This window comes from Oncorhynchus masou, unplaced genomic scaffold, assembly GCF_036934945.1.
Source record: "Oncorhynchus masou masou isolate Uvic2021 unplaced genomic scaffold, UVic_Omas_1.1 unplaced_scaffold_2221, whole genome shotgun sequence".
NCBI classification, from domain to species: Eukaryota; Metazoa; Chordata; class Actinopteri; order Salmoniformes; family Salmonidae; genus Oncorhynchus; species Oncorhynchus masou.
This window is the reverse complement of record NW_027008695.1, coordinates 40488-64049: the sequence shown is the minus strand read 5'-3', so window position 1 is coordinate 64049 and position 23562 is coordinate 40488. Positions and strand designations below refer to the sequence as shown.

The 23562-nt window shown below is 53.5% G+C and overlaps 1 protein-coding gene across 1 annotated transcript; it reads right to left on the bottom strand.

The window, feature by feature from the left end:
• Positions 1-486: 486 nt before the first annotated feature.
• LOC135533109 (cilia- and flagella-associated protein 47-like) lies at positions 487-12436 on the bottom strand. Its single transcript, XM_064960519.1, has 8 exons — positions 12314-12436; positions 7479-7562; positions 7196-7349; positions 6538-7007; positions 3639-3816; positions 2398-2559; positions 2111-2279; positions 487-1513 (listed from the first exon to the last, which is right to left on the bottom strand). The coding sequence occupies exons 1-8, from the start codon at positions 12417-12419 to the stop codon at positions 1301-1303; spliced, it is 1536 nt and encodes a 511-aa protein (XP_064816591.1). The 5' UTR covers positions 12420-12436; the 3' UTR covers positions 487-1300.
• Positions 12437-23562: the final 11126 nt, after the last annotated feature.

Below are 23562 nucleotides of genomic sequence, written 5' to 3'. Positions count from 1 at the left end.
TGCCCTTTCTGTCGTTTCCCCAAGGTGTCTGCAGCATTGTGACGTATTTGTAGGCATATCATTGGAAGATTGACCATAAGAGACCACATTTACCAGGTGTCCGCCCGGTGTCCTGCGCCGAAATTGGTGCGCAAAACTCAGCTGCAAGTATTTTTCCATGGGATTCTGAGACGAAAGCAAGCTTCCACGAACGGCATATCAATGAAGAGATATGTGAAAAAACACCTTGAGGATTGATTCCAAACAACGTTTGCCATGTTTCGGTCGATATTATGGAGTTAATTCGGAAAAAGTTTGCCGTTGTTGGTGACTGAATTTTCGGTTCGTTTCGGTAGCCAAATGTGATGTACAAAACGGAGCGATTTCTCCTACACAAAGATGCTTTCAGGAAAAACTGGTCATTTGCTATTTAACTACGAGTCTCCTCATTGAAAACATCCAAAGCTCTTCAAAGGTAAATGATTTTATTTATTTGGTTATCTGGTTTTTGTGAAAATGTTGCGTGCGAAATGCTACTCAAAATGCTAAGCTAGCTTAGCATACTCTTACACAAATTAGTGAATTGCTATGGTTCAAAAGCATATTTTGAAAATCTGAGATGACAGTGTTGTTAAGAAAAGGCTAAGCTTGAGAGCAGGCGCATTATTTTCATTTTATTTGCGATTTTCAGAAATCGTTAACGTTGCGTTATGCTAATGAGCCTGAGGCTTTATTCACGATCCCGGATCCGGGATGGGGAGTTTCAAGGGATGTCAATGTGACTCCATATTGTGTCCTGGTGAAGTCTATTATTCAGAGAAGGACTTAGCTGTTTTCCTTCTAATCTCGATCCAGGATCAATCTGTTCCCTAATCCAAACCTTCGCTCTGATATGATCAATACAAGTGAATATTAATGCTGCCTAAATAAATGAGATAATGTCTTTCTCTCTCTCTCTCTCTGCCTCTAAACCAGAGTCTGTTTCATCCAGTTAAGACTAAATGACAGGCTAAGTAATCAGAGGGGAGATCATCCGTCTTGGAATTCAGGGTGAGAGAAAGACCCCTGGTTCACTGGCCTGGATGACAAGAGGGAGTTGACCCCCACATGCATATGAACACACACATCTCATTTGAGAACAGACTGAGAACGTCTCCAAAGTCATGCCAAGTGCATAAAGAATGTCCATATGGTCAGAGGTCAACAGAAATCTAATTATGACAATGAGGTGAAGTACAGGCACTTTAATTATTCAAACCTCCTGTATGATCATCTCAATGACACAGGAATGGGGTGGGGGTGTAGTGTGAGAATGATCTCTCTATCTGATCTGCGAGGCGGAGGCTCTGTGTTTGATGGGGGAGGAGTTAGCCGTGGCTGGGAGATGAAGGTTCCGGGACACAAAGTTCCTCTGGCGGACATCAGAGGGAGGGAGTTCCCTGGAAGAGGTGTTCCCATTGGAGGAGGCAGAGTGGGGTGGGGTGTAAGCAGGCGTGGTTCCTTTCACCTCGTACGTCCACTGCATGTCTGCTGTCTGGAGGAGGGACAAGCAGCTGTCAGCCAGTGAGGTGTGTGTGTCTGCTGTCTGGGGTAGGGACAAGCAGCTGTCAGCCAGTGAGGTGTGTGTGTCTGCTGTCTGGGGGAGGGACAAGCAGCTGTCAGCCAGTGAGGTGTGTGTGTCTGCTGTCTGGGGGAGGGACAAGCAGCTGTCAGCCAGTGAGGTGTGTGTGTCTGCTGTCTGGGGGAGGGACAAGCAGCTGTCAATCAGTGAGCTGTGTGTCTGCTGTCTGGGGGAGGGACAAGCAGCTGTCAGCCAATGAGGTGTGTGTGTCTATATCTGTTGCCCCGATCCTTACACTACACTCTCAGAAAAAAAGAGTTCCAAAAGGGTTCTTCGGCTTTCCCCATAGGAGAACCCTTTTTGGTTCCAGGTAGAACCATTTTTGATTCCAGGTAGAACCCTTTTGGATTCTGTGTAGAAAGAACCCTATGTAGAAAGAATCCTATTTCTACATGGAACCTAAAAGGGTTCTTCAATGGGTTCTCCTATGGGAACAGTCGAAGAGCCCTTTTAGCTTCTAGATAGCACCTTTTTTAGCTACGAGTGTAGTGTGTTACTAGCCAGACATACCTGGACCAGCAGCGTAGCGTGGTGTCTCTTGCTGTACATGGAGGGGGTGAAGGAGACTGTGAGGAGGGTACCGGCTGACCCCACTGGGAGGAGCTCACCTGAGGAGGGACACACCTGGAATTCACTGCCTCCACCTGGCAGGAACCCTGCTGTGAACGGCTCTGGGTACCTGCCACATAGACATGCAGGAACAAACACATAGACAGGGTAAGTGTCAGAGAAACACACACACATAGACACCCCCCACCCCCCCACACACACACACACACACACACACACAGCTTGACCTGGTCTGGCTGGTCAGTCTGAAGCCCACAGCAGAGGTCTTGTGCAGCCCTGCAGCGTTAATGGTGATGACGTCATCAACCTGCGGCTCGGTGGAGATGAGGCTGATGGGAAACTTCCAGAGCCCACCTGTCAAACACTGAACCGCCAGCACAGCTGAACACCTAGGGAGAGGAGGAGAGGTGGGGAGGAGGGAATGGGAGAAGAGAGGAGGGGAGGAGGGGATGGGAGAAGAGAGGAGGGGAGGGGAGGGGAGAAAGAGAGGAGGAGAGGGGGAAAGAGAGGAGAGGAGGGGAGAAGAGAGGAGAGGAGGGAAGAGGAGGGGGAGGGGAAGAAGAGAGGAGTGGATGAGGGGATGGGAGAAGAGAGGAGGGGAGACGAGAGGAGGAGAGGGGAGAAGAGAGGAGAGGAGGGGAGTAGAGAGGAGGAGAGGGGAGAAGATAGGAGAGGAGAGGAGGGGAGAAGAGAGGAGGGGAGGGGAGGGGGAGGGAAGAGGAGGGGAGGGAGAAGAGAGGAGGGGAGGGGAGAGGAGTGGAGAAGAGAGGGGGAGGAGAGAGGAGGGGAGAAGAGAGGAGGGGAGGAGGGGATGGGATGGGAGAAGAGAGGAGGAGGGGGGAGAAGAGAGGAGGGGAGAAGAGGAGGGGAGGGGGAGTGGAGAGAGGAGGAGGAGAGGGAGGAGGGTAGAGGAGGGGACAGGGTGAGGGGAAGAGGATAGGGGAGTGGAGGGGGAGAGGGGGAGGAGAGAGGAGGGTAGAGGAGGGGACAGGGTGAGGGGAAGAGGATAGGGGAGTGGAGGGGAGAGGGGGAGGAGAGAGGAGGGTAGAGGAGGGGACAGGGTGAGGGGAAGAGGATAGGGGAGTGGAGGGGAGAGGGGGAGGAGAGAGGAGGGTAGAGGAGGGGACAGGGTGAGGGGAAGAGGATAGGGGAGTGGAGGGGAGAGGGGGAGGAGGAAGATAGAGGAGGAGAGGGAGAGGGGAACACAAATAGATACAGTCTCTGAAGAGTAATTATTTATGTATTATTTATGTATTATTTAAGTAATGCACTTTATCAGATGTTAGTCTGCTACCTGGATTAGAAGGTGCAGAGCTGAGAGCCAGTGTGTGTGTGTGTGATATGCATGCGTTTGTGTGTGTGTGTGATATGCGTGTGTTTGTGTGTGTGATATGTGTGTGTTTGTGTGTGTGTGTAATATGCGCACGTTTGTGTGTGTGTGTGTGTCTATGTGATGTATGTCCGTCACCTGAGAGGTTTGTAAGGCGTGAAGATGAGGTTGATGGTGAGAGAGACGATGCCAGAGTCGGGGTCTCTGTGACAGTTCAGTAGAGACAGGGTTACACAGCCCTCCAGCTGGGACCGCTCAGCATCACTGTTATAACACACCTCACATAGGAAGTCTTCTGGAGCCAGCCTGAAGCCTGCTGCTAACACATGGATGGACACACACACACTGACTCAGTTCTGGTACTCTGTGTATACAGCCAAGTTATCATTGACTCAGTACTGGTACTCTGTGTATATAGCCAAGTTATCATTGACTCAGTACTGGTACTCTGTGTATACAGCCAAGTTATCATTGACTCAGTACTGGTACTCTGTGTATACAGCCAAGTTATCATTGACTCAGTACTGGTACTCTGTGTATACAGCCAAGTTATCATTGACTCAGTACTGGTACTCTGTGAATACAGCCAAGTTATCATTGACTCAGTAATGGGTATCATAAACTGGGTGGTTCGAGCCCTGAATGCTGATTGGCTGACAGCCGTGGTATATCAGACAGTTTACCACAGATATGATAAAACATGTATTTTTACTGCTCTAATTGCGTTGGTAACCAGTTTATAATATCAATAAGGCACCCCGGGGGTTTGTGGTATGTGGCCAATATACCACGGTTAAGAGCTGTATCCAGGCACTCTGCGTTGCGTTGTGCCTAAGAACAGCCCTTAGCTGTAGTCTATTGGCCACATACCACACCCCCTCGGGCCTTATTGCTTAATGATATCATTGTTAGTCTACACCTGTTGTTTACCAAGCACGTGACAAATACACTTGTATTTGTTTTGACACACACACTCACTAACCACTCTGACTGTGTCAAAACAGCAATTTGGTGTGTGTTGTCAGGAGATTAGACACATCCTACAAGGAGGATGAAGACGTGTTGTGAGGAGATTAGACACATCCTACAAGGAGGATGATGATGTGTTGTCAGGAGATTAGACTCATCCTACAAGGAGGATGATGATGTGTTGTCAGGAGATTAGACACATCCTACAAGGAGGATGATGTGATGTCAGGAGATTAGACACATCCTACAAGGAGGATGATGATGATGATGTCAGGAGATTAGACTCATCCTACAAGGAGGATGATGATGATGATGTCAGGAGATTAGACTCATCCTACAAGGAGGATGATGTGATGTCAGGAGATTAGACACATCCTACAAGGAGGATGATGATGTGTTGTCAGGAGATTAGACACATCCTACAAGGAGGATGATGATGTGTTGTCAGGAGATTAGACACATCCTACAAGGAGGATGATGATGATGATGTCAGGAGATTAGACTCATCCTACAAGGAGGATGATGTGATGTCAGGAGATTAGACACATCCTACAAGGAGGATGATGATGTGTTGTCAGGAGATTAGACACATCCTACAAGGAGGATGATGATGTGTTGTGAGGAGATTAGACACATCCTACAAGGAGGATGATGTGATGTCAGGAGATTAGACACATCCTACAAGGAGGATGATGATGTGTTGTCATGAGATTAGACACATCCTACAAGGAGGATGATGTGATGTCAGGAGATTAGACACATCCTACAAGGAGGATGATGATGTGTTGTCATGAGATTAGACACATCCTACAAGGAGGATGATGAGATGATGTCAGGAGATTAGACACATCCTACAAGGAGGATGATGATGATGTGTCAGGAGATTAGACACATCCTACAAGGAGGATGAAGACGTGTGTGTGTTGTCAGGAGATTAGACACATCCTACAAGGAGGATGATGATGATGTGTTGTCAGGAGATTATTGTGACGATTATGAACAAGTGGACTTCACTTAACCAGAGTTAGCATTTTATGCTAACAAACACTGTGAATATTGTCAGCTGACTAAGTTACCTTGGATACGCTCTGTTGAGACAGAAATTATGCATTACAATTAGCTACATAATCACATCACACACTCTCAGCGTACAGGCCCACACACTCTCAGGGTACAGGCCCACACACTCTCAGGGTACAGGCCCACACACGACAACACACACTCTCGGGATACAGGCCCACACACTGTCAGGGTACAGGCCCACACACTCTCGGGGTACAGGCCCACACACTCTCAGGGTACAGGCCCACACACTCTCAGGGTACAGGCCCACACACTCTCAGGGTACAGGCCCACACACTCTCAGGGTACAGGCCCACACTACGACAACACACACTCTCAGGATACAGGCCCACACACTCTCGGGGTACAGGCCCACACACTCTCAGGGTACAGGCCCACACATGACAACACACACTCTCAGGGTACAGGCCCACACATGACAACACACACTCTCAGGGTACAGGCCCACACACTCTCAGGGTACAGGCCCACACACTCTCGGGGTACAGGCCCACACACTCTCGGGGTACAGGCCCACACACTCTCAGGGTACAGGCCCACACACTCTCGGGGTACAGGCCCACACACTCTCGGGGTACAGGCCCACACACTCTCGGGGTACAGGCCCACACACTCTCGGGGGGTACAGGCCCACACTCTCAGGGTACAGGCCCACACACTCTCGGGGTACAGGCCCACACACTCTCAGGGTACAGGCCCACACACTCTCAGGGTACACGCCCACACACTCTCAGGGTACAGGCCCACACACTCTCAGGGTACAGGCCCACACACTCTCAGGGTACAGGCCCACACACTCTCAGGGTACAGGCCCACACACTCTCAGGGTACAGGCCCACACACTCTCAGGGTACAGGCCCACACACTCTCAGGGTACAGGCCCACACACTCTCAGGGTACAGGCCCACACACGACAACACACACAATGACGTGCAACACACACTCACTTCAAACCTAACTTCCAGTGAAGTTGATGTGATCTCACCTGAGGAGGGGGCGCTGATGAGAGTTGTGTCTGTGTTGCTGATGGAGGAGGGGGCCCTGATGAGAGGTGTGTCTGTGTTGCTGACGGAGGAGGGGGCCCTGATGAGAGTTGTGTCTGTGTTACTGATGGAGGAGGGGGCCCTGATGAGAGGTGTGTCTGTGTTGCTGATGGAGGAGGGGGCCCTGATGAGAGGTGTGTCTGTGTTGCTGACGGAGGAGGGGGCCCTGATGAGAGTTGTGTCTGTGTTGCTGATGGAGGAGGGGACCCTGATGAGAGTTGTGTCTGTGTTGCTGACGGAGGAGCCAGGAACACATCCCGTCAACAGCACCTCCACTCTCTCCTCCACTCGACCGCGAGCCTCACATTCTATCACCGCTGGATGAGAGGGTTCAGGAGGGGCCTCTGGGATGCCATGGATGGGGTAGACCCAGCAGACCAAACGCACCCGGTCCTTCTCTACCTCCACACACCTGTACACAGAGAAACACCTGTTACACACACACGCATGTGTACACACACACACACACACACACACACGCATGTGCACACGCACACACACACACGCATGTGCACACGCACACACACACACACACACACGTGCACACACACACACACGCATGTGCACACGCACACACACACACACACACACTGTACTGACTTGTCCCTCTGGACCGTGGTGAGTGGTGAGTCCAGGCGGGGGAGGTTGAAGAGGGGCTCTAGCTGAACCAGGAGCCAGGCCTGGTGCAGTTGCATGGAGTCAGGGGCAAACACCACAGGAATGTCCACACTGGCCCCCGCAGACACACGCACACCTGGAGCCAACATGGAGGACGAGAGGGACAAGCTTTACTAGTGTATCTAACATGTAGGCTGACAAAGCGGAGAACAGAGGAACTATGCCTTTAAAGTAAGGCTTGACAGAGAGATGTGTAAGAACTGACCTTGTGTCTGTTTGAGGGGGATGCAGAACACTTTCCTGTCACAGATGAAGGACTGGCTTGATCTCTTCTGACCGGGCTCCTCGTCTGATAGGAGAATGAACCATTACTACCATCATGTCTCTACTAGGACTGTTTCCCTGTGTGTCTGGGGTAGGACTATGTCTGTACATGCATACTGTATATGTGTGTGTGTGTGTGTGTCCGTGTGTGTCCAATGTGTGTGTCAGTGAGTGTGTCAGTGTGTGTCCAGTGAGTGTCAGTGTGTGTGTCCAGTGAGTGTGTCCAGTGAGTGTCCAGTGTGTGTCCAGTGTGTGTCCAGTGAGTGTCCAGTGTGTGTCCAGTGTGTGTCCAGTGAGTGTGTCCAGTGTGTGTCCAGTGAGTGTGTCCAGTGTGTGTCCAGTGTGTGTCCAGTGTGTGTGTCCAGTGTGTGTCCAGTGTGTGTGTCCAGTGTGTCCAGTGTGTCTGTCCAGTGTGTGTCCAGTGTGTCCAGTGTATGTCTAGTGTGTCCAGTGTATGTCCAGTGTGTCCAGTGTGTGTCCAGTGTGTCCAGTGTGTGTGTCCAGTGTGTCCAGTGTGTGTGTCCAGTGTGTGTGTGTCCAGTGTGTGTGTCCAGTGTGTGTGTCCAGTGTGTGTGTCCAGTGTATGTCCAGTGTGTGTCCAGTGTGTGTCCAGTGTGTGTGTCCAGTGTATGTCCAGTGTGTGTGTCCAGTGTGTGTGTCCAGTGTGTGTCCAGTGTGTCTAGTGTGTGTGTCCAGTGTGTGTCCAGTGTGTGTCCAGTGTGTGTCCAGTGTATGTCCAGTGTGTGTGTCCAGTGTGTGTGTCCAGTGTGTGTCCAGTGTGTGTGTGTCCAGTGTGTGTGTGTCCAGTGTGTGTGTCCAGTGTGTGTGTGTCCAGTGTGTGTGTCCAGTGTGTGTGTGTCCAGTGTGTGTGTGTCCAGTGTGTGTGTCCAGTGTGTGTGTCCAGTGTGTGTGTCCAGTGTGTGTCCAGTGTGTGCAGTGTGTCTGTCCAGTGTGTGTCCAGTGTGTCCAGTGTATGTCTAGTGTGTCCAGTGTATGTCCAGTGTGTCCAGTGTGTGTCCAGTGTGTCCAGTGTGTGTGTCCAGTGTGTCCAGTGTGTGTGTCCAGTGTGTGTGTGTCCAGTGTGTGTGTCCAGTGTGTGTGTCCAGTGTGTGTGTCCAGTGTATGTCCAGTGTGTGTCCAGTGTGTGTCCAGTGTGTGTCCAGTGTGTGTGTCCAGTGTATGTCCAGTGTGTGTGTCCAGTGTGTGTGTCCAGTGTGTGTCCAGTGTGTCTAGTGTGTGTGTCCAGTGTGTGTCCAGTGTGTGTCCAGTGTATGTCCAGTGTGTGTGTCCAGTGTGTGTGTCCAGTGTGTGTGTCCAGTGTGTGTCCAGTGTGTGTGTGTCCAGTGTGTGTGTCCAGTGTGTGTGTGTCCAGTGTGTGTGTGTCCAGTGTGTGTGTCCAGTGTGTGTGTCCAGTGTGTGTGTCCAGTGTGTGTGTCCAGTGTGTGTCCAGTGTGTGTCCAGTGTGTGTGTGTCCAGTGTGTGTGTGTCCAGTGTGTGTGTGTCCAGTGTGTGTGTGTCCAGTGTATGTCCAGTGTGTGTGTCCAGTGTGTGTGTCCAGTGTGTGTGTCCAGTGTGTCCAGTGTGTGTCCAGTGTGTGTCCAGTGAGTGTGTCCAGTGTGTGTGTCCAGTGTGTCCAGTGTGTGTGTCCAGTGTGTCCAGTGTGTGTGTCCAGTGTGTGTCCAGTGAGTGTGTCCAGTGTGTGTGTCCAGTGTGTGTCCAGTGTGTGTCCAGTGTGTGTGTCCAGTGTGTGTCCAGTGTGTGTGTCCAGTGTGTGTCCAGTGTATGTCCAGTGTGTGTCCAGTGTGTGTGTGTCCAGTGTGTGTGTCCAGTGTGTGTCCAGTGTGTGTGTCCAGTGTGTGTGTGTCCAGTGTGTCCAGTGTGTGTCCAGTGTATGTCCAGTGTATGTCCAGTGAGTGTGTCCAGTGTGTGTGTCCCGTGTATCCAGTGTGTGTCCAGTGTGTGTGTGTGTCCAGTGTGTGTGTCCAGTGTGTGTGTCCAGTGTGTGTGTCCAGTGTGTATGTCCACTGTGTGTCCAGTGTGTATGTCCACTGTATGTCCAGTGTGTGTCCAGTGTGTGTCCAGTGTGTGTCCAGTGTGCATGTCCAGTGTATGTCCAGTGTGTGTCCAGTGTGTGTGTCCAGTGTGTGTCCAGTGTGTGTCAAGTGTGTGTCCAGTGTGTGTGTCCAGTGTGTGTGTCCAGTGTGTGTCAAGTGTGTGTCCAGTGTGTGTGTCAAGTGTGTGTCCAGTGTGTGTGTCCAGTGTGTGTGTCCAGTGTGTGTCAAGTGTGTGTCCAGTGTGTGTGTCCAGTGTGTGTCCAGTGTGTGTGTCCAGTGTGTGTGTCCAGTGTGTGTGTGTCCAGTGTGTGTGTCCAGTGTGTGTGTCCAGTGTGTGTGTCCAGTGTGTATGTCCACTGTGTGTCCAGTGTGTATGTCCACTGTATGTCCAGTGTGTGTCCAGTGTGTGTCCAGTGTGTGTCCAGTGTATGTCCAGTGTGTGTCCAGTGTGTGTCCAGTGTGTGTCAAGTGTGTGTCCAGTGTGTGTGTCCAGTGTGTGTGTCCAGTGTGTGTCAAGTGTGTGTCCAGTGTGTGTGTCCAGTGTGTGTGTCCAGTGTGTGTGTCCAGTGTGTGTCCAGTGTGTGTGTCCAGTGTGTGTCCAGTGTGTGTCCAGTGTGTGTCCAGTGTGCATGTCCAGTGTATGTCCAGTGTATGTCCAGTGTGTGTCCAGTGTGTGTCCAGTGTGTGTGTCCAGTGTGTGTCCAGTGTGTGTCAAGTGTGTGTCCAGTGTGTGTCAAGTGTGTGTCCAGTGTGTGTCCAGTGTGTGTCCAGTGTGTGTGTCCAGTGTGTGTCAAGTGTGTGTCCAGTGTGTGTGTGTCCAGTGTGTGTGTGTCCAGTGTGTGTGTCCAGTGTGTGTCCAGTGTGTGTCCAGTGTGTGTGTCCAGTGTGTGTGTCCAGTGTGTGTGTCCAGTGTGTGTGTCCAGTGTGTGTCCAGTGTGTGTCCAGTGTGTGTCCAGTGTGTGTCCAGTGTGCATGTCCAGTGTATGTCCAGTGTGTGTCCAGTGTGTGTGTCCAGTGTGTGTCAAGTGTGTGTCCAGTGTGTGTCCAGTGTGTGTGTCCAGTGTGTGTGTCCAGTGTGTGTCAAGTGTGTGTGTCCAGTGTGTGTGTCCAGTGTGTGTGTCCAGTGTGTGTGTCCAGTGTGTGTGTGTCCAGTGAGTGTCAAGTGTGTGTGTGTCAAGTGTGTGTCCAGTGAGTGTCCAGTGTGTGTCCAGTGTGTGTCCAGTGTGCATGTCCAGTGTGTGTCCAGTGTGTGTCCAGTGTGTGTGTCCAGTGTGTGTCCAGTGTGTGTCCAGTGTGTGTCAAGTGTGTGTGTGTCAAGTGTGTGTGTGTCCAGTGAGTGTCCAGTGTGTGTCAAGTGTGTGTGTGTCAAGTGTGTGTCCAGTGTGTGTCCAGTGTGTGTCCAGTGTGTGTCCAGTGTGTGTGTCCAGTGTGTGTCCAGTGTGTGTCCAGTGTGTGTGTCCAGTGTGTGTCCAGTGTGTGTCCAGTGTGTGTCCAGTGTGTGTGTCCAGTGTGTGTGTCCAGTGTGTGTGTCCAGTGTGTGTCCAGTGTGTGTCCAGTGTGTGTCAAGTGTGTGTCAAGTGTGTGTCCAGTGTGTGTCAAGTGTGTGTCCAGTGTGTGTCCAGTGTGTGTCCAGTGTGTGTGTCAAGTGTGTGTCAAGTGTGTGTCCAGTGTGTGTGTCCAGTGTGTGTGTGTCCAGTGTGTGTGTCCAGTGTGTGTGTCCAGTGTGTGTCCAGTGTGTGTCCAGTGTGTGTGTCCAGTGTGTGTGTCCAGTGTGTGTGTCCAGTGTGTGTCCAGTGTGTGTCCAGTGTGTGTCCAGGGTGCATGTCCAGGGTGCATGTCCAGTGTATGTCCAGTGTGTGTCCAGTGTGTGTGTCCAGTGTGTGTGTCCAGTGTGTGTGTCCAGTGTGTGTCCAGTGTGTCTAGTGTGTGTGTCCAGTGTGTGTCCAGTGTGTGTCCAGTGTGTGTCCAGTGTATGTCCAGTGTGTGTGTCCAGTGTGTGTGTCCAGTGTGTGTCCAGTGTGTGTGTGTCCAGTGTGTGTGTCCAGTGTGTGTGTCCAGTGTGTCTGTCCAGTGTGTGTCAAGTGTGTGTGTGTCAAGTGTGTGTCCAGTGAGTGTCCAGTGTGTGTCCAGTGTGTGTCCAGTGTGCATGTCCATTGTGTGTCCAGTGTGTGTCCAGTGTGTGTCCAGTGTGTGTCCAGTGTGTGTGTCCAGTGTGTGTCCAGTGTGTGTCCAGTGTGTGTCAAGTGTGTGTGTGTCAAGTGTGTGTGTGTCCAGTGAGTGTCCAGTGTGTGTCAAGTGTGTGTGTGTCAAGTGTGTGTCCAGTGTGTGTCCAGTGTGTGTCCAGTGTGTGTCCAGTGTGTGTCCAGTGTGTGTGTCCAGTGTGTGTCCAGTGTGTGTCCAGTGTGTGTGTCCAGTGTGTGTCCAGTGTGTGTCCAGTGTGTGTCCAGTGTGTGTGTCCAGTGTGTGTCCAGTGTGTGTCCAGTGTGTGTCCAGTGTGTGTGTCCAGTGTGTGTCCAGTGTGTGTGTCCAGTGTGTGTGTCCAGTGTGTGTCCAGTATGTGTCCAGTGTGTGTCCAGTGTGTGTCCAGTGTGTGTGTCCAGTGTGTGTGTCCAGTGTGTGTGTTTGACCTGTGAGTCTGAGGTGCACCAGTGTGTGTGTCCAGTGTGTGTGTCCAGTGTGTGTCCAGTGTGTGTCCAGTGTGTGTCCAGTGTGTGTGTTTGACCTGTGAGTCTGAGGTGCAGCAGGGCTGGGTGTTCAGTGGGGTTCCTGAAGGGGAGGATGATGGAGGAATGAGATCCCACAGGGGAGGCTACAGACAGAGGCTCCATCCTCCCAGGGGTCAGGCCTTCACCACACAGCTGGAAGCTCCAGTGTTTCAACTGGGAGGACAACAACAACAACTAAATCATTGTCAGCTGACAGATGGAGGAATTACATTTTGGTTACCTAGTTACGTGTGGAAATAGCAGAGAATTCAGAACCATGGATAGTGGAAAAATGTCATTGATTTTGATGAATCTTTGCAATCATCAACAATCATTGTTTACACCATTGAACTGTGAGTCCATCCTTATCCAACTGCTGTATCAGACAGTCCTTATTTACTTCCTACCTCTTCCCCTTCCCCTCTCCCCCTCTCTCTCCAACCCTTCCTACCTCTTCCCCTTACCCTCCAACCCTTCCTACCTCTTCCCCTTACCCTCCAACCCTTCCTACCTCTTCCCCTCTCCCTCCAACCCTTCCTACCTCTTTCCCTTACCCTCCAACCCTTCCTACCTCATTCCCTTACCCTTCAACCCTTCCTACCTCATTCCCTTACCCTCCAACCCTTCCTACCTCTTCCCCTTACCCTACAACCCTTTCTACCTCTTCCCCTTCCCCTCCAACCCTTCCTACCTCTTCCCCTCTCTCTTCAACCCTACCTACCTCTTCCCCTCTCCCACCAACCCTTCCTACCTCTTTCCCTCTCTCTAACCCTTCCTACCTCTTCCCCTTACCCTCCAACCCTTCCAACCTGTTACCCTTACCCTCCAACCCTTCCTACCTCGTCCCCTTACCCTCCAACCCTTCCTACCTCTTCCCCTTACCCTCCAACCCTTCCTACCTCTTCCCCATCCCTGACAAACCCTTCCTACCTCTTCCCCTTACCCTCCAACCCTTCCTACCTCTTCCCCTTACCCTCCAACCCTTCCTACCTCGTCCCCTTACCCTCCAACCCTTCCTACCTCTTCCCCTTACCCTCCAACCCATCCTACCTCTTCCCCTTCCCCGACAAACCCATCCTACCTCTTCCCCTTACCCTCCAACCCTTCCTACCTCTTCCCCTTCCCCGACAAACCCTTCCTACCTCTTCCCCTTACCCCTCAACCCTTCCTACCTCTTCCCCTTACCCTCCAACCCTTCCTACCTCTTCCCCTTACCCTCCAACCCTTCCTACCTCTTCCCTTCCCTCCAACCCTTCCTACCTCTTCCCCTCTCTCTCCAACCCTACCTACCTCTTTCCCTCTCCCTCCAACCCTTCCTACCTCTTTCCCTCTCTCTCCAACCCTTCCTACCTCTTCCCTTACCCTCCAACCCTTCCTACCTCTTCCCTTCCCCTCCAACCCTTCCTACCTCTTCCCCTCTCTCTCCAACCCTACCTACCTCTTTCCCTCTCCCTCCAACCCTTCCTACCTCTTTCCCTCTCTCTCCAACCCTTCCTACCTCTTCCCCTTACCCTCCAACCCTTCCTACCGCTTCCCCTTACCTTCCAACCCTTCCTACCTCTTCCCCTTCCCCTCCAACCCTTCCTACCTCTTCCCCTTACCCTCCAACCCTTCCAACCTCTTACCCTTACCCTCCAACCCTTCCTACCTCTTCCCCTTACCCTCCAACCCTTCCTACCTCTTCCCCTTACCCTCCAACCCTTCCTACCTCTTCCTCTTCTCCTCCAACCCATCCTACCTCTTCCTCTTCCCCTTACCCTCCAACCCTTCCCCTTTTCCCCTTGCCCTCCAACCCTTCCTACCTCTTCCCCTTACCCTCCAACCCTTCCTACCTCGACCCTTTACCCTCCAACCCTTCCTACCTCTTCCCCTAACCCTCCAACCCTTCCTACCTCTTCCCCTCTCTCTCCAACCCTACCTACCTCTTTCCCTCTCCCTCCAACCCTTCCTACCTCTTTCCTCTCTCTCCAACCCTTCCTACCTCTTCCCCTTACCCTCCAACCCTTCCTACCTCTTCCCCTTACCTTCCAACCCTTCCTACCTCTTCCCCTTCCCCTCCAACCCTTCCTACCTCTTCCCCTCTCTCTCCAACCCTACCTACCTCTTTCCCTCTCCCTCCAACACTTCCTACCTCTTTCCCTCTCTCTCCAACCCTTCCTACCTTTTCCCCTTACCCTCCAACCCTTCCAACCTCTTACCCTTACCCTCCAACCCTTCCTACCTCTTCCCCTTACCCTCCAACCCTTCCTACCTCTTCCCCTTACCGTCCAACCCTTCCTACCTCTTCCTCTTCTCCTCCAACCCATCCTACCTCTTCCTCTTCCCCTTACCCTCCAACCCTTCCCCTTTTCCCCTTGCCCTCCAACCCTTCCTACCTCTTCCCCTTACCCTCCAACCCTTCCTACCTCGTCCCCTTACCCTCCAACCCTTCCTACCTCTTCCCCTTACCCTCCAACCCTTCCTACCTCTTCCCCTTACCCTCCAACCCTTCCTACCTCTTCCCCTTACCCTCCAACCCTTCCTACCTCTTCCCCCTTACCCTCCAACCCTTCCTACCTCTTCCCCTTCCCCGACAAACCCTTCCTACCTCTTCCCCTTACCCCTCAACCCTTCCTACCTCTTCCCCTTACCCTCCAACCCTTCCTACCTCTTCCCCTTACCTTCCAACCCTTCCTACCTCTTCCCCTTACCTTCCAACCCTTCCTACCAATTCCCCTTCCCTTCCAACCCTTCCTACCAATTCCCCTTCCCTTCCAACCCTTCCTACCTCTTCCCCTCTCTCTCCAACCCTACCTACCTCTTTCCCTCTCCCTCCAACCCTTCCTACCTCTTTCCCTCTCTCTCCAACCCTTCCTACCTCTTCCCCTTACCCTCCAACCCTTCCAAACTCTTACCCTTACCCTCCAACCCTTCCTACCTCTTCCCCTTACCCTCCAACCCTTCCTACCTCTTCCCCTTACCCTCCAACCCTTCCTACCTCTTCCTCTTCTCCTCCAACCCATCCTACCTCTTCCTCTTCCCCTTACCCTCCAACCCTTCCCCTTTTCCCCTTGCCCTCCAACCCTTCCTACCTCTTCCCCTTATCCTCCAACCCTTCCTACCTCGACCCTTTACCCTCCAACCCTTCCTACCTCGACCCTTTACCCTCCAACCCTTCCTATCTCTTCCCCTTCCCTGACAAACCCTTCCTACCTCTTCCCCTTACCCTCCAACCCTTCCTACCTCTTCCCCTTACCCTCCAACCCTTCCTACCTCGTCCCCTTACCCTCCAACCCTTCCTACCTCGTCCCCTTACCCTCCAACCCATCCTACCTCTTCCCCTTCCCCAACAAACCCTTCCTACCTCTTCCCCTTCCCCCTCAACCCTTCCTACCTCTTCCCCTTACCCTCCAACCCTTCCTACCTCTTCCCCTTACCCGACAAACCCTTCCTACCTCTTCCCCTTCCCCGACAAACCCTTCCTACCTCTTCCCCTTACCCCTCAACCCTTCCTACCTCTTCCCCTTACCCTCCAACCCTTCCTACCTCTTCCCCTTACCCTCCAACCCTTCCTACCTCTTCCCCTTACCTTCCAACCCTTCCTACCTCTTCCCCTTCCCCTCCAACCCTTCCTACCTCTTCCCCTCTCTCTCCAACCCTACCTACCTCTTTCCCTCTCCCTCCAACCCTTCCTACCTCTTTCCCTCTCTCTCCAACCCTTCCTACCTCTTCCCCTTACCCTCCAACCCTTCCAAACTCTTACCCTTACCCTCCAACCCTTCCTACCTCTTCCCCTTACCCTCCAACCCTTCCTACCTCTTCCCCTTACCCTCCAACCCTTCCTACCTCTTCCTCTTCTCCTCCAACCCATCCTACCTCTTCCTCTTCCCCTTACCCTCCAACCCTTCCTACCTCTTCCCCTTACCCTCCAACCCTTCCTACCTCTTCCCCTTACCCTCCAACCCTTCCTACCTCTTCCCCTTACCCTCCAACCCTTCCTACCTCTTCCCCTTACCCTCCAACCCTTCCAACCTCTTCCCCTTACCCTCCAACCCTTCCCTACCTCTTCCCCTTACCCTCCAACCCTTCCTACCTCTTCCCCTTCCCCTCCAACCCTTCCTACCTCTTCCCCTCTCTCTCCAACCCTACCTACCTCTTTCCCTCTCCCTCCAACCCTTCCTACCTCTTTCCCTCTCTCTCCAACCCTTCCTACCTCTTCCCCTTACCCTCCAACCCTTCCTACCTCTTCCCCTTCCCCTCCACCCTTCCTACCTCTTCCCCTCTCTCTCCAACCCTACCTACCTCTTTCCCTCTCCCTCCAACCCTTCCTACCTCTTTCCCTCTCTCTCCAACCCTTCCTACCTCTTCCCCTTACCCTCCAACCCTTCCTACCTCTTCCCCTTACCTTCCAACCCTTCCTACCTCTTCCCCTTCCCCTCCAACCCTTCCTACCTCTTCCCCTCTCTCTCCAACCCTACCTACCTCTTTCCCTCTCCCTCCAACCCTTCCTACCTCTTTCCCTCTCTCTCCAACCCTTCCTACCTCTTCCCCTTACCCTCCAACCCTTCCAACCTCTTACCCTTACCCTCCAACCCTTCCTACCTCTTCCCCTTACCCTCCAACCCTTCCTACCTCTTCCCCTTACCCTCCAACCCTTCCTACCTCTTCCTCTTCTCCTCCAACCCATCCTACCTCTTCCTCTTCCCCTTACCCTCCAACCCTTCCCCTTTTCCCCTTGCCCTCCAACCCTTCCTACCTCTTCCCCTTACCCTCCAACCCTTCCTACCTCGACCCTTTACCCTCCAACCCTTCCTACCTCTTCCCCTTACCCTCCAACCCTTCCTACCTCTTCCCCTCTCTCTCCAACCCTACCTACCTCTTTCCCTCTCCCTCCAACCCTTCCTACCTCTTTCCCTCTCCCTCCAACCCTTCCTACCTCTTCCCCTTACCCTCCAACCCTTCCTACCTCTTCCCCTTACCTTCCAACCCTTCCTACCTCTTCCCCTTCCTCCAACCCTTCCTACCTCTTCCCTCTCTCTCCAACCCTACCTACCTCTTTCCCTCTCCCTCCAACCCTTCCTACCTCTTTCCCTCTCTCTCCAACCCTTCCTACCTCTTCCCCTTACCCTCCAACCCTTCCAACCTCTTACCCTTACCCTCCAACCCTTCCTACCTCTTCCCCTTACCCTCCAACCCTTCCTACCTCTTCCCCTTACCCTCCAACCCTTCCTACCTCTTCCTCTTCTCCTCCAACCCATCCTACCTCTTCCTCTTCCCCTCTCTCTCCAACCCTTCCCCTTTTCCCCTTGCCCTCCAACCCTTCCTACCTCTTCCCTTACCCTCCAACCCTTCCTACCTCGTCCCCTTACCCTCCAACCCTTCCTACCTCTTCCCCCTTACCCTCCAACCCTTCCTACCTCTTCCCCTTACCCTCCAACCCTTCCTACCTCTTCCCCTTACCCTCCAACCCTTCCTACCTCTTCCCCTTCCCCGACAAACCCTTCCTACCTCTTCCCCTTACCCCTCAACCCTTCCTACCTCTTCCCCTTACCCTCCAACCCTTCCTACCTCTTCCCCTTACCTTCCAACCCTTCCTACCTCTTCCCCTTACCTTCCAACCCTTCCTACCTCTTCCCCTTACCTTCCAACCCTTCCTACCTCTTCCCTTCCCCTCCAACCCTTCCTACCTCTTCCCTCTCTCTCCAACCCTACCTACCTCTTTCCCTCTCCCTCCAACCCTTCCTACCGCTTTCCCTCTCTCTCCAACCCTTCCTACCTCTTCCCCTTACCCTCCAACCCTTCCAAACTCTTACCCTTACCCTCCAACCCTTCCTACCTCTTCCCCTTACCCTCCAACCCTTCCTACCTCTTCCCCTTACCCTCCAACCCTTCCTACCTCTTCCTCTTCACCTCCAACCCATCCTACCTCTTCCTCTTCCCCTTACCCTCCAACCCTTCCCCTTTTCCCCTTGCCCTCCAACCCTTCCTACCTCTTCCCCTTACCCTCCAACCCTTCCTACCTCGACCCTTTACCCTCCAACCCTTCCTACCTCGTCCCCTTACCCTCCAACCCTTCCTACCTCTTCCCCTTACCCTCCAACCCATCCTACCTCTTCCCCTTCCCCAACAAACCCTTCCTACCTCTTCCCCTTCCCCCTCAACCCTTCCTACCTCTTCCCCTTACCCTCCAACCCTTCCTACCTCTTCCCCTTACCCTCCAACCCTTCCTACCTCTTCCCTTACCTTCCAACCCTTCCTACCTCTTCCCCTTCCCCTCCAACCCTTCCTACCTCTTCCCTCTCTCTCCAACCCTACCTACCTCTTTCCCTCTCCCTCCAACCCTTCCTACCTCTTTCCCTCTCTCTCCAACCCTTCCTACCTCTTCCCCTTACCCTCCAACCCTTCCAAACTCTTACCCTTACCCTCCAACCCTTCCTACCTCTTCCCCTTACCCTCCAACCCTTCCTACCTCTTCCCCTTACCCTCCAACCCTTCCTACCTCTTCCTCTTCTCCTCCAACCCATCCTACCTCTTCCTCTTCCCCTTACCCTCCAACCCTTCCTACCTCTTCCCCTTACCCTCCAACCCTTCCTACCTCTTCCCCTTACCCTCCAACCCATCCTACCTCTTCCCCTTACCCTCCAACCCTTCCTACCTCTTCCCCTTACCCTCCAACCCTTCCAACCTCTTCCCCTTACCCTCCAACCCTTCCTACCTCTTCCCCTTCCCCGACAAACCCTTCCTACCTCTTCTCCTTACCCCTCAACCCTTCCTACCTCTTCCACTTCCCCGACAAACCCTTCCTACCTCTTCCCCTTACCCTCCAACCCTTCCTACCTCTTCCCCTTCCCCGACAAACCCTTCCTACCTCTTCCCCTTACCCCTCAACCCTTCCTACCTCTTCCCCTTACCCTCCAACCCTTCCTACCTCTTCCCCTTACCCTCCAACCCTTCCTACCTCTTCCCCTTCCCCTCCAACCCTTCCTACCTCTTCCCCTCTCTCTCCAACCCTACCTACCTCTTTCCCTCTCCCTCCAACCCTTCCTACCTCTTTCCCTCTCTCTCCAACCCTTCCTACCTCTTCCCCTTACCCTCCAACCCTTCCTACCTCTTCCCCTTCCTCCAACCCTTCCTACCTCTTCCCCTCTCTCTCCAACCCTACCTACCTCTTTCCCTCTCCCTCAACCCTTCCTACCTCTTTCCCTCTCTCTCCAACCCTTCCTACCTCTTCCCCTTACCCTCCAACCCTTCCTACCTCTTCCCCTTACCTTCCAACCCTTCCTACCTCTTCCCCTTCCCCTCCAACCCTTCCTACCTCTTCCCCTCTCTCTCCAACCCTACCTACCTTTTTCCCTCTCCCTCCAACCCTTCCTACCTCTTTCCCTCTCTCTCCAACCCTTCCTACCTCTTCCCCTTACCCTCCAACCCTTCCAACCTCTTACCCTTACCCTCCAACCCTTCCTACCTCTTCCCCTTACCCTCCAACCCTTCCTACCTCTTCCCCTTACACTCCAACCCTTCCTACCTCTTCCTCTTCTCCTCCAACCCATCCTACCTCTTCCTCTTCCCCTTACCCTCCAACCCTTCCCCTTTTCCCCTTGCCCTCCAACCCTTCCTACCTCTTCCCCTTACCCTCCAACCCTTCCTACCTCGACCCTTTACCCTCCAACCCTTCCTACCTCTTCCCCTTACCCTCCAACCCTTCCTACCTCTTCCCCTCTCTCTCCAACCCTACCTACCTCTTTCCCTCTCCCTCCAACCCTTCCTACCTCTTTCCCTCTCTCTCCAACCCTTCCTACCTCTTCCCCTTACCCTCCAACCCTTCCTACCTCTTCCCCTTACCTTCCAACCCTTCCTACCTCTTCCCCTTCCCCTCCAACCCTTCCTACCTCTTCCCTCTCTCTCCAACCCTACCTACCTCTTTCCCTCTCCCTCCAACCCTTCCTACCTCTTTCCCTCTCTCTCCAACCCTTCCTACCTCTTCCCCTTACCCTCCAACCCTTCCAACCTCTTACCCTTACCCTCCAACCCTTCCTACCTCTTCCCCTTACCCTCCAACCCTTCCTACCTCTTCCCCTTACCCTCCAACCCTTCCTACCTCTTCCTCTTCTCCTCCAACCCATCCTACCTCTTCCTCTTCCCCTCTCTCTCCAACCCTTCCCCTTTTCCCCTTGCCCTCCAACCCTTCCTACCTCTTCCCCTTACCCTCCAACCCTTCCTACCTCGTCCCCTTACCCTCCAACCCTTCCTACCTCTTCCCCTTACCCTCCAACCCTTCCTACCTCTTCCCCTTACCCTCCAACCCTTCCTACCTCTTCCCCTTACCCTCCAACCCTTCCTACCTCTTCCCCTTACCCTCCAACCCTTCCTACCTCTTCCCCTTCCCCGACAAACCCTTCCTACCTCTTCCCCTTACCCCTCAACCCTTCCTACCTCTTCCCCTTACCCTCCAACCCATCCTACCACTTCCCCTTACCTTCCAACCCTTCCTACCTCTTCCCCTTACCTTCCAACCCTTCCTACCTCTTCCCCTTACCTTCCAACCCTTCCTACCTCTTCCCCTTCCCCTCCAACCCTTCCTACCTCTTCCCCTCTCTCTCCAACCCTACCTACCTCTTTCCCTCTCCCTCCAACCCTTCCTACCGCTTTCCCTCTCTCTCCAACCCTTCCTACCTCTTCCCCTTACCCTCCAACCCTTCCAAACTCTTACCCTTACCCTCCAACCCTTCCTACCTCTTCCCCTTACCCTCCAACCCTTCCTACCTCTTCCCCTTACCCTCCAACCCTTCCTACCTCTTCCTCTTCTCCTCCAACCCATCCTACCTCTTCCTCTTCCCCTTACCCTCCAACCCTTCCCCTTTTCCCCTTGCCCTCCAACCCTTCCTACCTCTTCCCCTTACCCTCCAACCCTTCCTACCTCGACCCTTTACCCTCCAACCCTTCCTACCTCGACCCTTTACCCTCCAACCCTTCCTATCTCTTCCCTTCCCTGACAAACCCTTCCTACCTCTTCCCCTTACCCTCCAACCCTTCCTACCTCTTCCCCTTACCCTCCAACCCTTCCTACCTCGTCCCCTTACCCTCCAACCCTTCCTACCTCTTCCCCTTACCCTCCAACCCATCCTACCTCTTCCCCTTCCCCAACAAACCCTTCCTACCTCTTCCCCTTCCCCCTCAACCCTTCCTACCTCTTCCCCTTACCCTCCAACCCTTCCTACCTCTTCCCCTTACCCTCCAACCCTTCCTACCTCTTCCCCTTCCCCGACAAACCCTTCCTACCTCTTCCCCTTACCCCTCAACCCTTCCTACCTCTTCCCCTTACCCTCCAACCCTTCCTACCTCTTCCCCTTACCCTCCAACCCTTCCTACCTCTTCCCCTTCCCCTCCAACCCTTCCTACCTCTTCCCCTCTCTCTCCAACCCTACCTACCTCTTTCCCTCTCCCTCCAACCCTTACTACCTCTTTCCCTCTCTCTCCAACCCTTCCTACCTCTTCCCCTTACCCTCCAACCCTTCCTACCTCTTCCCCTTACCTTCCAACCCTTCCTACCTCTTCCCCTTCCCCTCCAACCCTTCCTACCTCTTCCCCTCTCTCTCCAACCCTACCTACCTCTTTCCCTCTCCCTCCAACCCTTCCTACCTCTTTCCCTCTCTCTCCAACCCTTCCTACCTCTTCCCCTTACCCTCCAACCCTTCCAACCTCTTACCCTTACCCTCCAACCCTTCCTACCTCTTCCCCTTACCCTCCAACCCTTCCTACCTCTTCCCCTTACCCTCCAACCCTTCCTACCTCTTCCTCTTCTCCTCCAACCCATCCTACCTCTTCCTCTTCCCCTTACCCTCCAACCCTTCCCCTTTTCCCCTTGCCCTCCAACCCTTCCTACCTCTTCCCCTTACCCTCCAACCCTTCCTACCTCGACCCTTTACCCTCCAACCCTTCCTACCTCGACCCTTTACCCTCCAACCCTTCCTACCTCTTCCCCTTCCCTGACAAACCCTTCCTACCTCTTCCCCTTACCCTCCAACCCTTCCTACCTCTTCCCCTTACCCTCCAACCCTTCCTACCTCGTCCCCTTACCCTCCAACCCTTCCTACCTCTTCCCCTTACCCTCCAACCCTTCCTACCTCTTCCCCTTACCCTCCAACCCTTCCTACCTCTTCCCCTTACCCTCCAACCCTTCCTACCTCTTCCCCTTACCCTCCAACCCTTCCTACCTCTTCCCCTTCCCCGACAAACCCTTCCTACCTCTTCCCCTTACCCCTCAACCCTTCCTACCTCTTCCCCTTACCCTCCAACCCTTCCTACCTCTTCCCCTTACCTTCCAACCCTTCCTACCTCTTCCCCTTCCCCTCCAACCCTTCCTACCTCTTCCCCTCTCTCTCCAACCCTACCTACCTCTTTCCCTCTCCCTCCAACCCTTCCTACCTCTTTCCCTCTCTCTCCAACCCTTCCTACCTCTTCCCCTTACCCTCCAACCCTTCCAAACTCTTACCCTTACCCTCCAACCCTTCCTACCTCTTCCCCTTACCCTCCAACCCTTCCTACCTCTTCCCCTTACCCTCCAACCCTTCCTACCTCTTCCTCTTCTCCTCCAACCCATCCTACCTCTTCCTCTTCCCCTTACCCTCCAACCCTTCCCCTTTTCCCCTTGCCCTCCAACCCTTCCTACCTCTTCCCCTTACCCTCCAACCCTTCCTACCTCGACCCTTTACCCTCCAACCCTTCCTACCTCGACCCTTTACCCTCCAACCCTTCTATCTCTTCCCCTTCCCTGACAAACCCTTCCTACCTCTTCCCCTTACCCTCCAACCCTTCCTACCTCTTCCCCTTACCCTCCAACCCTTCCTACCTCGTTCCCTTACCCTCCAACCCTTCCTACCTCTTCCCCTTACCCTCCAACCCATCCTACCTCTTCCCCTTCCCCAACAAACCCTTCCTACCTCTTCCCCTTCCCCCTCAACCCTTCCTACCTCTTCCCCTTACCCTCCAACCCTTCCTAACTCTTCCCCTTACCCTCCAACCCTTCCTACCTCTTCCCCTTACCCTCCAACCCTTCCTACCTCTTCCCCTTACCCTCCAACCCTTCCAACCTCTTCCCCTTACCCTCCAACCCTTCCTACCTCTTCCCCTTCCCCGACAAACCCTTCCTACCTCTTCCCCTTACCCCTCAACCCTTCCTACCTCTTCCCCTTACCCTCCAACCCTTCCTATCTCTTCCCCTTACCCTCCAACCCTTCCTACCTCTTCCCCTTCCCCCAACCCTTCCTACCTCTTCCCCCTCTCTCCA

Coding starts and splice junctions, on each gene's coding strand:
- LOC135533109 (XM_064960519.1), bottom strand. CDS start 12,419: ATGGAGCCTCTGTCTGTAGCCTCCCCTGTGGGATCTCATTCCTCCATC. Junction 7,008..7,195: donor ACCACGGTCCAGAGGGACAA/GTCAGTACAGTG, acceptor CTCTGTGTACAG/GTGTGTGGAGGTAGAGAAGG. Junction 2,280..2,397: donor AGACTGACCAGCCAGACCAG/GTCAAGCTGTGT, acceptor TCTATGTGGCAG/GTACCCAGAGCCGTTCACAG.